Genomic DNA, 14,081 nt, shown 5'->3' on the forward strand with positions numbered 1-14,081 from the left:
AAATACAGTCAACCAGTGAAGGAGATCCATTGGTAATTCTTTACAAAAATTCCCAGGATAGAGATCCAATACACAATATCCCATAGCAAACTGTGTATTAGTTAAAAATCCTTTATCTGTATGGCGTCAATAAGAGAGAAATTTTAAAAGCCGACAGACCTGTCTCGAAGTGGATTATACTTTCTAATACTGAATCGTTCAACACAGTTCATAGAGCACTCCGTTTCCCATGATCACGTTCAATTAGATCAGTCACTATTTTGTATCCTGAGACTCATGCCTCCACATAAGATATATGTCAAACGGTAATGAGGGATTCAATTTATACCTCCACGAGAAGCAACATAGCAGACAAGTAGGTGACAAGCATGAGCATGGTTTGCCAGCGTTTTTGTGGTGAGGGGAGCAAGGGGTAAGAACTAGGGATGTCAGATTAGCATAATATATATCAATGGCACTTGTATACTACTATAACCATACAGTTCTAACCAGTTCACAAATCCAAGAAATAACCAGTACGTATTCCTGGGAATTACAGAAAAAATATAAAATAATAACTATTAACCCAAAACATATGGCAAAAGGAAAATTATTAATAGTTCGCCTATTTCTGATAACGGTAACAAATTGAAAATGAGAAGGCAAATATTCTGGACAAGCCCCCACCCTAAAACCTTAAACAAAAAACATGAACACTTGAATAAAACCCTAGCTTTTATAGGGAACCAGTGTAATCTAATATAATACCCTGAGATACTATCATGTTTGTTTAAAGCAAAGATCAGACAGACCGCGGTGTTCTGTATTGTCTGAAGTCTTTTTAACATTTTGTTTGGTGCCACCTTTTTCAAATCAATTCTTGTATACTGCTAATATCCCCTTTCCAAGGTTCAGTGCATTTTATATTCTAGGTGAGACAAAAGCAAATAGTGTTAGTGTGAGGTATGAGAAACATTAGAGACCATTGGATTAATGCATGAGATTAAAAATATTACGTAAAGAATAATGGATGATACTAGGAGGTAGAAGGCATGTTGAATTGTTATGAAGCAGTCTTTGGGAAGAGAAAGGTTTTTAGCCTCTTCCTGAAGTTGAGGTAGCTAAATTAATATTACAGTAGTCAAGCTTAGACAATAATACACTTTGAACCAAAAATCTAAATTGAACAGTTAAAAAAAAATTCCTAACACGTCTCAGTTTTCTTATTAAAAAGAATTAACTTTTAACCAGGGCATTTATATGTGGATCCAGAGACAGTGTTTGATCCACACAAATTCCTAATATCTTAATTACTGGAGACAAAACATATTTCTTCTGACTAATAAGACATCCCCACATCCATCATCGCCTCTCTGTCTCCCTTTCCTCTCCCCCTATATTGAAAAACATCTTGCTTCTGTGTTTGGCATTGTCCCTCTGTGTTCATATAACATCCCCATGCTGCATCTCTACTTTGTGTCACTGTCCCTATGCTTCCCCCTCTCATACACATCATTTCTCCTCTGTTTCTGTTACTTCCCTGTGTCCAGCTTCTCCCCTCGTCCTCTTCCACACCAATGTGTCTCCTCTCCAACCCAAGCCATCTTCTCTCCCTCTTTCCCCCCACCCATTCTAGCATCTGGTTCACTTGCCTGCCCTCTTTCCCTTTCTCCTTCCTTCTGTGAGTTCAGTATTTGACTTCCTTTTCCTTTATCCCCTTGGGCTGGCACCTCTCTTCTTTCCCTCCAGCCCCCTCCTCCTCCTCCTCCCGTGGGTCCAGCCAGCACCTCTCTCCTCCCCATGGGTATCACTTACATTTTCCTGCAGCCTGCAACAATTCACACATGCCCGCTCCATGACCTTCCATCTGCTGTGTCCCTCCATCTCTACTGCAACTTCCTGTTTTGACACTAAACAGGAAGTTGCAGTAGAGAGGGTGGGACATGGCAGGAGGAAGGCCACGGAGCTGGACTCTGTGAATTCCTGCAGGAAAATGTGACACCCATGGGGAGAAAGATGGGAAAGGAGGAAAAGATATTTTTTTTTAACGGGTGGTAAAAAGATTTGTTCTCGCATCCGCAATAATTTTAGTTAGTGTAGCCGTTATCTTGGTTTACCACAATAACATTAACAGTGTCATTCTCTACGCAGGAGTTGGTATTATTATTTACTTACAGCCCCCTCTGTTTCCTCCCAACCCAACAGCCTCCTGTGGTTTTTGGTTGCTATTCACTACTCAAACAATGAGTGTTCCAAGCCTCAGTCTGGTGTTCCAGCTCCCTCTCTGATAATTCCAAGTCTCATTCTGGTGCTCCAAATGTCTCTCTCTGTACATTCCAAGCCTCATTCTAGTGCTCCAGTTGCATCTCTCAGTGCATTCCAAGCCTCATTCTGGAGTCAAAAGAGATTTTGACTACCCTCCTGTGGGAATCCCACGGCAACTACTTCCATCCCTGCGGGAATCCCATTGTAGCTTCTTCCATACCTATGGGAATCCCGTGGGTTCTGCAGGATTCCCACAATCCCCATTCTCGTGCAGCTGTCTAGTTGGGAGGGCAAAAAGGTGGGAAAGGTCATGTAGAGGGGATGCAGAAGGTCTCATGGAAAAGATGAGTTTAAATACTGCACAAACGGTCCTTAAAAGGCATGTTAATGCTTTGATGTCAATCTACCCAATATGACCATTCATCACCATTTTCTTCACCTCATTTTTAACATAATCTGTTACAGGTGTGTGAAACATATGCCAAACCATTAGTGAAAGTCTCTTCCAAAGTGGAATGCCTGGTTGTGTATTCCATATGTCATGCAACCACAATTTTGTGCCTTCCACATTCATCCAGTCCTTTGGAAGTGCACAGACAATTATGCCTGGTGACAGTTTTAGATTCTTGGACATTGTTTTGCGTTTAAAAATGACAGGTCACAGCTTTGTTCCCATCAGCCAGCAAGACATGACAATTTTAAAATGTTTTTTTATCTTCACAGTCTTACCCTCCACACCTAAAACAGTTCAGTTACTAGGCATATCAAATGTCATCAGCGTCTCATTTATATTGCCAATATTATACAGATCAAAGTTATGTTGCTTATGCTGTTTAATAATCAATCTATGAAAGGGGGGGGGGTGCAATTAATTTTCTTAGCCGCTATGGAGAATTACCCTTACATAAAAATGTCTTCAGTAAATCAGGGTGGTTTTAAGTCAAACTTTCTTGACTAATACACAAGTGTACAGTTTCTAGAGCAGAAAAGGTTTTGACTGAATGGTTCTTTCAAGAGTCACTGTCGTTAATTTAGCAAAACTGTACTACTTACTAGGCCCATCTTATAAATGTTGTGTAACCTGACTGAGAAAGTAATCACTACTTTTATTCTGTTTTTCCCTTTTAGGTTTTATGCATCTTCATGGTACTAATCATAAAATTAGTAATGTTGACCTGCATAGTAACTGCATTGGTAAACTTGAGCATTTACTCCAGTGTATGGCGGGGCTGCGTTGCTTGTCTTACCTTACATTGGAAAAGAATGGGAAAAAAAATTCAGTTTGTGAAACACCTGGTAGGATAAATGCATTTTTTATTATCTGTATTAATAGAAAGTCTAGCAAAAAAAAAGTGCATTGGTCTAGTGGTAAAAGAATGTGACTATGAATAGTCTGATTTATCACATCTCTCGTGCTGGTTTAAATCTTAAATCTTAATCTTGCTTGAATAGTTTAGGGACCTGTTTACTAAGCTGCACTGTAGGCGCATAAACTTTTTAGTGCGCGCTAATGCTAGAGACACCCATAGGAATGTAATGGGTGTCTCTATCATTGGCGCATGCTAATCTTTTGCGCGAGCTAAAACGTTAATGTGCCAACAGCATGGCTTAGTAAACATGGCCCTTAGTGATAAGAGCAGTAGGTTGAGAACCAGGGAAGCTAGGGTTCAAATCCTTTTCCCACTGATGCTTCTTGTAACCTTGAGCAAGTCACTTAATTCTCCCATTTTATCATGGACAAAATTGAGAATGTAAACCCTGTTGGGCAGGGAATTATCTTATGGTATCTGTATATAAATCGCCTTGAGTTCTAATGTGGGAAGACCAGTAATCAAATCTAAACTCTAAATCCATGTTTGATCATTGATTGTCATGCTCTAGGCTAACTCAGGTTTCTCTACAGGACTGGATCTATGGATAGTTAAGAAGATTTTGTAGATAGGTCATAAGATGAAGCCTTACTAGAGATACCAATCAGAAAATATAAAAGTTCAGAACAAAGTAGCTGTATATTTGCTTTGTATATACATCATTTCTATTTATAGACTAATACTGTGGAGCAAATGCACATCTGATGTTTTTTCCCTGTATGCAAAATGGAGAGAGAGTTCTTACAAGATCAAGATTTTGAAGTAATTTTCTTTTGTGGTTTTTAAAGAGTTTAAAAGGGAGTTCTAAAATGAGGCATTTGGTAATCCCTGGTTATCTATTTTTCTTAAATGAGGTATGATCATATGTTTTTGACTAAGGAGTGAAGGTCTGCTAGTATATTTTGAGCTAACTTTAGTATCTCGTCGTTAGCTTATCCAACCAAAGCCCTATTGCCATCATTCAGTTTGCCATGGCAAAAATTAGCAAAATGTTGATGAATAAAAACAAAGATCAAACTTGTCTAAATGTGAATACTATTTTTATCTTTTAAGGTTATAGAGAAACTGTTCTTCAAGCTTTGCCCCAGCTAATGGTTCTAGATGAGGTGAATTTGTTGGGTCAACCTGAAAGTGTACCTGACGAAAATTCAGACTTATCATCTCTAGAAACTTTTTTACAACATTTGGAGTCTTTGGGTCCTGGAAAAAATGTGATGGATGAAGGAAAGGTATGTATAGCTTTATAATTCTGTAAATAAAGGATACCCACTTCTGTTGTGGCTATTCTCCCTGTTTTTAAAACTCCCCTTTCTCAAGTCCACACTTCATTTGTTCCTTTCTAGGCCTGTTTTGTAACAGGTGATAGTGCCTTTTGCCAAGGTTCAGTCCGTTTGTGTCCGTCTGCTTGTCTATCAGTCCATACATATAGGTTTTGTATATGTATGTTCAAACAAAACCAGGGCTAAGGAGAGAGACTGAGAAGGAAAATAGGAAACAATGGAGCGAATGACGTCAGAAACTGCAAGATGGTGGTAGTAGCAGGAGCAAAGAAGTGGTTAGGAGGCCAGGTCCCACCACTTTGAGATGTGGAGGAGCCTGCAGCCGAGTCTGAAGACCATCTTTCCTATTAACTGAAGCAGCTCTTGGATCCCATCTGATGCTTCTAGAAGTCTTTACTTCAACTAGTCAGGGAGGAGGAGGAGAATGGAATGGAGCAACGAGGAGGGAAAAAGATGTAGAAGTGTGTGCCCCTTAACACCCCTGACACATGCACACATTAGTAGCCTCCATCTATATGTTAAATGTACCCAGGTATCCACGTCTCACTCACTTCACCACTATGCGCATACTTATGCATACAGATACCCCCACACCTCCGTACCTCCAATAGATTCACATACCTACATCATTCACCCCTATGCCCATATACACAAGCATACATATCCACACTTCATAGAGGTCCCTGATCCACAGACCTCTCCACTGAGTCCCTCACACAGATGAGCCTGAATCTGCCAACAGTGGAAGGGGAGATGTGAAATGAGGGGGATGAAGGTGAAAGAGGATAGACTCAAAACGTAACCTGAGGAAATACTTCACAGAAAGGGTAGTGAATTTGTGGGACAGCCTCCCCAGTGGAAGTGGTGGAGACAAAAACAGTATCCGAATCCAAGAGATTTGGGGACAAGTACGTAGGATCTCTAAGGGAGTGATAGGGAGAGTAGATGGCTTGGATGGGCAGACTGGATAGACTAGTCTTTATCTTCCTACACTTTTCTATGTTTCTATATAATTTTCATATTTATATGTGCATGAGATTGTGCTAAGTATCAGCATATCCGCACCTTTATTTAGGGGCCCTTTTACTAAGCTGTGGTAGGGCCTATGTGTGTGTAGCAAGAGCCAAAACGAGACTACCGCCAGGCTAGCGCACCCCCTGGTGGTAATTTTGGATTTGGTGTGCACTTTTTCTGGCGGTAGAAATTTGTTTATTTTCTACTGCACGTGGTGTTTCCGGCGGTAATCGGCAGTTGTCACGCACTGAATTGTTACCGTGTGTGTAGTGCGTGAGCCCTTACCTCTAGATCGGTAGGTGCCGTTGAGGGCTCAGGCCGTAAATAGGCATGCTAGTTTTAATTTTAGTGCATGCCTATTTCCTGATCCATTAAAAAAAGCCCTAGTTTCTTGATTCAAAATTATGATGGACAAAGTTAAGATGATGATTTCCATACTATATTAATTTGATATAACTATTATATTGCCTTTTATTTTATTATTTCTGATATTACCAATACATTTATGTTGATATAAATGTAAAAACTAATAAACATAAAATTGGAAAAAAAAAGCCCTCTTTCCAGACTCGATAAAAAAATGGCCCAGCGCACGCCAAAAACATGTGACCATAATACTGCAGGCCACTTTTTACCATGGCTTAGTAAAAGGACCCCTTAATTAGTTTCAGAATAATAGGTTCACGTAAATAGGGGGAGCTTTAAGGTTGTTGAATCTTTATGATTTTGCTTTAATATCCAACTGAATTACCTGCATTTGTTTGCTAATACTGTTGCTTAATAATAGTAGCCTTGTTTTCATTGTTTTGAATATGACTCATGAATTGTGTGTGTTTCAGTAGAATTCTGCTGTTTTGCCATTGGTTACTCCTCACATTGACAAAGTGTTGTCACAGTATCGACAGCGTACAGTTGTAACAACACAGAGCAGTTCTGGCATAGATCCAGTTTCTTCTTCAGAGCTAGAAAGCGTTAACCGTGATGATGCTAACAACTTGTACCGGGAAATGAGGATCAGAAAGTTAGAGGATCAGATTGCACAGCTACTGCACAAGGTAATTACTTTTCTCACATTATCAATTAATGAAAATATAATTATTTGAAGTAATTGGTTTTCTTTGAATTTTGATGTGAAGTGATCTAAGCTCATCTCAAGTCAGAATCACTAGACCACATCTATTTTGAAGTTGATAGTAGGAAAAACCTATGCATATTTTCAAAGCACGTACAATAAAATATTTTCTTTTATCATTCTACTTCAGATAATTACACACGTATCCCAGAGTTCTTAGCAGATGGCTTCTTATATCTGAACCTGGACTGAGCAGATGGGTCACTTCAAAAGTAGTCAAATTTGGGATGGGTAGTAAAAATCGAGCAGTTCAGATCTTCAAACCAGTGAGACTTTGTGTCAAACATTTGAATATAGGGCCTCATAGTGCACTTCAAATCACTGAGATCTTCAGGTTCCAAGAAATGCAGTCAGAGACCAAGAAATGTAGTAGAAAGATACAGAAATATTTTTTCTTGTTTTGGGTGCCACATGCCTAGATAAAAGCAATTTCTAAGCAAATCCTTTGAACTCCAGGACACAAAACAGAAAAGGAAGGGATTCCAATAGTACTACAATCTTATCCAAATAACAAAAGATAAAATGATCAGCAGAGACACATGAGGGGAAAACACAAGGATCCACCACCCAGCAAAGACCCATTCCCTAGTCACGACAGATCACGACAAAAGAATCACTCCCTGGTTATTACAAAAACATCAGCAATCAAAATATTGGCTAAACAACCATGCTTTCACCAATTTCGTAAATATCAATGTTGATCTTTCCAACTGCAATACAACGGCAGGGGGGTCTCCAAAAATTGCATGGAGCCGCAAAAGAGTTGGGTCTACTTGGAATATGTACAAAAACGTCAGCTATAAAGTTGAAAAAAAAAAAGCAAGTGAGTATATAAGGGAATAGGGCAAGCACAGATTGGGAGGATCAAAGGAGATGTGAGGAGTGTGAGTCAGGGGATAGGAAGGGTTGATGTGGAGTGTAAGTGAGAGAAGGAATGGTTGCCGAGAGGAGGGGTGTGAGTAGATTGTTCCTCCATCTCCTGATCATGGATATTCTTTCCTCTTTCCTTATCCTTGCTCCACTCCCTGTTGTCCCTATTTTCTGCTGTTTGTCTAGTCCATCTTTCTCTATTCTAAGATCCAGTCTCCTTTTGTAGAGATTCCCTTTTTTCTCTCCTATCCTTAGATCATTTCTTCTTTTCCTATTGTTTATCCCCTCTTCTTCATTCCCAGCACTGATGATAAAGATTCCTTTTCTTCTAAAAAAAGAATAAAATAAAGTAACTGGTCAAACAAGAAATATGCCATGTAATAGCTAAGGAATTTGCCAACTCCTTCTACAGAATCTTGAAAATCCTTCTGGGAGAAGAAATCAGAGGTTGTGCCAAGAAAATATTTTTCAAGGCACACATTCACATTCAAAAATTCAGTTGGTAGTTCTTAATTCATGCAAATTCAGGCAACAAACTTTAACGGTCCATTCACTGAATGTAACAAAGTTGAAAATGATTCAGTTGGAGGAACTTCTTGCTTCCAATTTAGGTATATACTAAGAATCTAGACTAGCTGGCAGACTGGACTATGCGGTCTTTATCTGCTGTCATCTACTGCGTTACTGTGCCATTGCTTTGAGTTGTTTAGTGTACCATTTCTTCATGTAGCACCAACCAACCTTGTTCTGAGTACTTCAGCCAAAGGGTTGAAAGAGTTGTATGCTGCACTCCATTCTTCAATGTTTCAAGATCTATAAAATACTGAGTGACGTGGAATGGGTAGAGGTGAATCGCTTGTTTACTCTTTCCAAAAATACTAGGACTAGAGGGCACGCAATGAAGCTACTAAGTAGAAAATTCAAAACAAGCCGGAGAAAATATTTCTTCACTCAACATGTCAAAGAATGTGGTAAAAGCAGTTAGCTTAGCAGGGTATAAAAAAGGTTTGGATAACTTCCTAAAAGAAAAATCTATAAGCCATTATTAAGATGGACTTGGGAAAATTCACTGCTTATTTCTAAGATAAGCAACATAAAGTCTGTTTTACTGTTCTGGGATCTTGCCAGGTACTTGGAAACAGGATACAGGGCTTGATGGACCTTCAGTCTGTGCTAGTGTGGCAGTTCTTATGTTCATTCTTACTACTGTCAGGGATTATGACTCCAAAACAGGATTTTGAGCTGAGTTTGGTTTAAATATTAAATGTACATTTATTAACAATCCTGAAAATTCTTTTGGACAAATTATTCATTCTTCATTCTTTTATATATGTGGTTAATAATATATTGCTCGATTTAATTAAGTGTTCCAAGTGACAGCCTGGTTACAACATAGTTGGTTTGTCCTTAATCTGCTAAAAACTGAATTTGGGGGTTTTAGGGATGGACTGGTCACATTTTCATCTTAAACCAATGAGTGGTGACATCCCTATTCCAATTAAGGGTTGTTTTAGGATTTTGGGCGCTTACTTGGATAAAATGGGGACATTTCAGATACAATTTGCTAGGCTTTCAAAATGTTTACTATAGGATGTGATTGTGCATTTGGATGAAAATGTTCTATGTATTTTGGTACAAACCCCAGTTTAGACTTAGATTATGGTAATGCTCTATATATGGGCTTTGCAACGTCAACCCTGAGAAGACTGCAGATATTTCAGAATATCTCTGCGAGATTTTTACAGAGATAAGTGACTGAGCTCTGCAAAGTCAGCTTATAAGTATATTATTTTGAATAAATTAAATGTTAACAAATATGGGGGCCCTGCTTACTAAAACCTAAATCAAGTCAGGTGTGGAAATATAAAATTGCTAGAATACAAAATACCAAAAATTTCAACAAACTGAAAAAGTCCTGGTTAGGCTATAAGTATAACAATGCTAGTCCCACCGTATACGGATCATGTAGCTCAAACCTGGAAAGAAAAAGGCCTCCTATATAATACAAATCTTCCAGAGCTAACCAGGTCAAACTGATCTTCTCTTCATCATTGGCCAGAAAAAAACTTCCAATTGTAATAAAATTCCTGCTATTCAAATATTATTTGTTTTTCTTATTTTGTTATTTTCTTATATACATTTATTCTCGCTTGAGACAGCCTCTAATGTGATAACTTCGCTCAAATAATGCTTGTCTGCATGTTAACCAGAGGGACTACAAAGATATGCCTCAGGCCAAAATGGTAGTATTGTACAGACACTTATTTTTTAATGTCGGTACTTTCTGTTGTCAGCACTAGGAGATCATGTGCTGTGCTGTACAGTCTTCGCCCCCTTGCCCCAAGCTGACGGTGGACAACATTTCGCGCTGCTGCTTCAGAGTCTTGGTGACAGGGCTACTTCTGTGGGCAAAACAGAAAAACATGCAGTTACTACTAGTTCACACCCCATTGCAAACCTATCAAAATGCACACAATCACAGTACTTGGGACAGTCACAGATTCGCTTCTCCGTGCTTCACGCAACATCTGACCCATTCAATAGGACCTGTAAAATATAACTGTCATGATGATCATTCCTACAAGTTTGTTTTGGTATAGGCACAACTATGAGAGGTTTCTATCCATTGATGGAGTATCATAGGGCCCTGTTTACTAAGGTGTGCTAGGGTTTTTAGCGTGCGCTAATTCTAGGATCACCCATAGGAATATATGGGTCTCTCTCGTGTTAGCGCTCGGTAAATTTTAGCGAGCACTAAAAATGCTAGTGCGCCTATAGTGTGGCTTAGTAAACAGGGCCCTTAGATTGCAACTGACCATCAATGGTCTATATTTGATATTTTGTTTATGGCTTTGCAAACCTTGTCTGTTGTTTATTTACTGTTAGCCACATTAACTCGAGTATGTTTTGGATAATGTGGGGTATAAATGTCAAAATAAATAAATATGGTATAAACTAAAATAATTAATGCAAATATTTGAACAGCTTACAGGAAAAGTAGCTCAGTTGTGACTTTTTTTTTAATGTTGTTTTACAGTCCTCTACTTCAGCTAGAACTTGCACACCTCCAAACGTGCTAAAAGCAAAGAAAGACACAGATGTGATATCTGAGAGTGATTTTGAAAGTGGAAAAGAAAATCACAGGAGTGGAACTAAACGATCCAAGATTCCTAGCTATCGAAAAAACATGGTGTCTTACAGGCGCTGTGCCAAACAGCCAGCAAAAGGAAAAGGGCCTGACAGGTATCGTCAGTGTACAGCATTAATTTTTCCCTTTAATTTGGATGTAAAAAAGTAACAAGATTCATACCATTCAATAGCTGTACCCTAAAACCAAAGTAAGAGTATAGGCCCACATGAAGTGGTGGAATTATAGGGGTTGGGACCATAGAACATGGTGCTTTTTGGGTCAGGGAGTTCTAGGTTTGTGGATGACCAAATTGAGAATCTGTCTCTAGATGCCCTCAACTTGGGGGTCTCGGGTCTTCTGATTGCGGAAATTTTTTTTAACTTCCAATTTACTTTCTATTGACGTGAGTAGTAACTGTTCCTATAGTACGTATGCTGTATTACCTCTCATGACTGTCTGCCTTCCTCTCCAGAAACAGATTTTCTAACTTTGGCATTTACTTTCTATTCACTCAAGGACACATTTTTGTGGGAGTCACTCAGCAAATATGCATGCTGCATATATAATATCACCAGTTTGCAGTTATTATACCTTAATTGCATAATTAAATTGCAATAAAACAGGTGTTAATAATCTTATTATCACTAATGTCAACATTGCTATAATAGGGGTCCCTACTTGAGGTTTAGTATTTTTTTTTTAGGTTATGGTTCACCTTATTGTTTTGGGCTGATTTATGAGTGGTGATGTGCATGCCTATATAACATTGAGTTTTGGTGTTAACAAGAGTGCTGTCATCTGCTTTAGTGCAATTTATTTGTGCTTCTAAATTTAACTTGAATAATTAGGAAATATATATTTGTGATAATGCTGTATGCATAGGCATTTTAGCTGATCCCATCCCATGCCACTCAGTCTTTGGACAGATCCAGTATAGGATGTTGGTCAAAATTCATCTTAAACACCTGATCTCAAGGCTCTTACGGGTTCTTTTACTAAGCTGTGGTAAAAAGTGTTCTCCGAGGACAAGCAGGCTGATTGTTCTCACGATTGGGTCGACGTCGACGTCCGCGGCGGCCCAGGAAACCGGCAAAATTTTGCAAGCAAAATAAAAATCTTTCGAGAACGCTCCGGCGTGTGCGCAAAGCGCACCGCGCATGTGCAAACGGCTTCCCGCCCACGGCACGGGCGTGTCATCCTCAGTTTCCTTTTTTCCGCATCTGAGGTGGCATGGTTTTCGCTGTGTTCCTCTAACAAGGCCCAGGAGACTTCGTCTGTTACCGCTTTTTTGTTTGTTTCAACAAATTAAAAAAAAAATATATATATATTTTTTTTGTTTCTAGAGTAGTTCCCTTATTTCATTAGTTTTTGTCACAAAGTTTGTTTTCTTTTCTTTTCGCTGCGGCCGTCTCTTATTTTCCCTTTTTGTGCCCTTTTGATCGACACAATCGCGTCCTTTAATTTCGCAGCCGCTGTTTTTCCGCCCATGTCATCGAGGAAACCCAGCGACTTCAAGCATTGTACTCAGTGCAACCGGACTGTCTCGGGTACTGATCCCCATGAGTGGTTTCTCCAGTGCCTTGGGCCCGATCATCTACCAGCTGCTTGTAAGTTGTGTCCTTTGATGAGGCTCAACGAGAAAAACGTTTTGCGGATCGGTCCGGTCCTTCGATGCCGGCATCTGTACCGAGGTTGGCGGCGTCGAGGTCGAGGGAAGCATCAACTTCGAAAGCAAATGTAATGGCTGCCGAACAACCACATCGTGCTGGGAGCAGCGAGGCATCGAGTAGGTCTCCACCTGTCTCGAGGCCTACTGCTATGCAGGCCCCCCAGGACCACCTTTCGTCGGACCCGGCCCCGAGGAGGCATGAGGATTCCACATCCTCCTCTTAGGTACCAAGGAGTCTCGATGACGGACGTCGAGCAAAGGCTAAGAAGCACCGTCATCAATCTCCTTCCATGCGCGGTACCGAGAGCTCCCAAGAAGCGTCGGCGCCGAGAGGACCGCTCACTCTCTATACAGGAGGTGCCAATGCGTTGGTCTTCTGGCAGCCTGGTACCGGCTCTCGAGCCCCCACAGATTCTGCCACCGGCCCCTAAACCTGCCCTGCAGCCTTTTCCGATAGAGGCTCTCGACAAGCGCATTAGGGCCCTTCGTCCAGAACTCCTGGAGGGATTGCTGCGCCAGTCTTCTTTGGTGCTTGAATACCTTCTACACTTATCAGAGTCTGGTCTCAAGACCAACTCAGTAAGAGTTCACATTAGTGCAATTAGTGCTTATCATCAACGTGTAGAAGGTAAGCCTATCTCTGGACAGCCTTTAGTTGTTCGCTTCATGAGAGGTTTGCTTTTGTCAAAGCACCCTGGCAAACCTCCACCAGTGTCATGGGATCTCAGCGTCGTTCTCACCCAGTTGATGAAGCCTCCTTTTGAGTCACTGAATTCCTGCCATCTGAAGTACTTGACCTGGAAGGTCATTTTCTTGGTGGCTGTTACTTCAGCTCGTAGGGTCAGTGAGCTGCAAGCCCTGGTAGTGCAAGCACCTTATATCAAGTTTCATCATAACAGAGTAGTCCTCCACACTCACCCTAAGTTCTTGCTGAAGGTGGTGTCGGAGTTCCATCTGAACCAGTCAATTGTCTTGCCAACATTTTTTTCCCGTCCACATACCCGCCCTGGTGAAGACAAGTTGCACACCTTGGACTGTAAGAGAGCATTGGCCTTTTACGTGGAGCGGACAAAGCCCTATAGACAGTCCGCCCAGTTATTTGTTTTTTTTGATCCCAACAGGAGGGGAGTCACCATTGGAAAACGCACAGTCTCTAATTGGCTAGCAGATTGCATATCTTTTACTTATGCCCAAGCTGGGCTGACTCTAGAGGGCCATGACAAGGCTCATAATGTCAGAGCCATAGCTGTGTCAGTGGCTCACTTAAAGTCAGCTTCTATTGAAGAAATTTGCAAGGCTGCAACATGGTTATCAGTCCACACATTCACATCTCACTACTGCCTTCAGCAGGATATCCGACGCGACAGTCGGT

At 40.4% G+C, this 14,081-nt stretch overlaps 1 protein-coding gene across 1 annotated transcript in view; it reads left to right on the forward strand.

Moving 5' to 3' along the window:
- The window catches only part of LRRCC1 (leucine rich repeat and coiled-coil centrosomal protein 1), a 154,074-nt gene that overhangs the window by 25,940 nt on the left and 114,053 nt on the right, over positions 1 to 14,081 (forward strand). Inside the window, exons 4-7 of the mRNA XM_030216082.1 lie at positions 3,373 to 3,540; positions 4,668 to 4,843; positions 6,751 to 6,963; positions 10,948 to 11,153. Coding sequence (XP_030071942.1) covers positions 3,373 to 3,540; positions 4,668 to 4,843; positions 6,751 to 6,963; positions 10,948 to 11,153 — 763 coding nt within the window. The remainder of the gene's footprint in view (positions 1 to 3,372; positions 3,541 to 4,667; positions 4,844 to 6,750; positions 6,964 to 10,947; positions 11,154 to 14,081) is intronic.

The sequence above is a fragment of the Microcaecilia unicolor genome, chromosome 1 (assembly GCF_901765095.1).
Source record: "Microcaecilia unicolor chromosome 1, aMicUni1.1, whole genome shotgun sequence".
Taxonomy (NCBI): domain Eukaryota; kingdom Metazoa; phylum Chordata; class Amphibia; order Gymnophiona; family Siphonopidae; genus Microcaecilia; species Microcaecilia unicolor.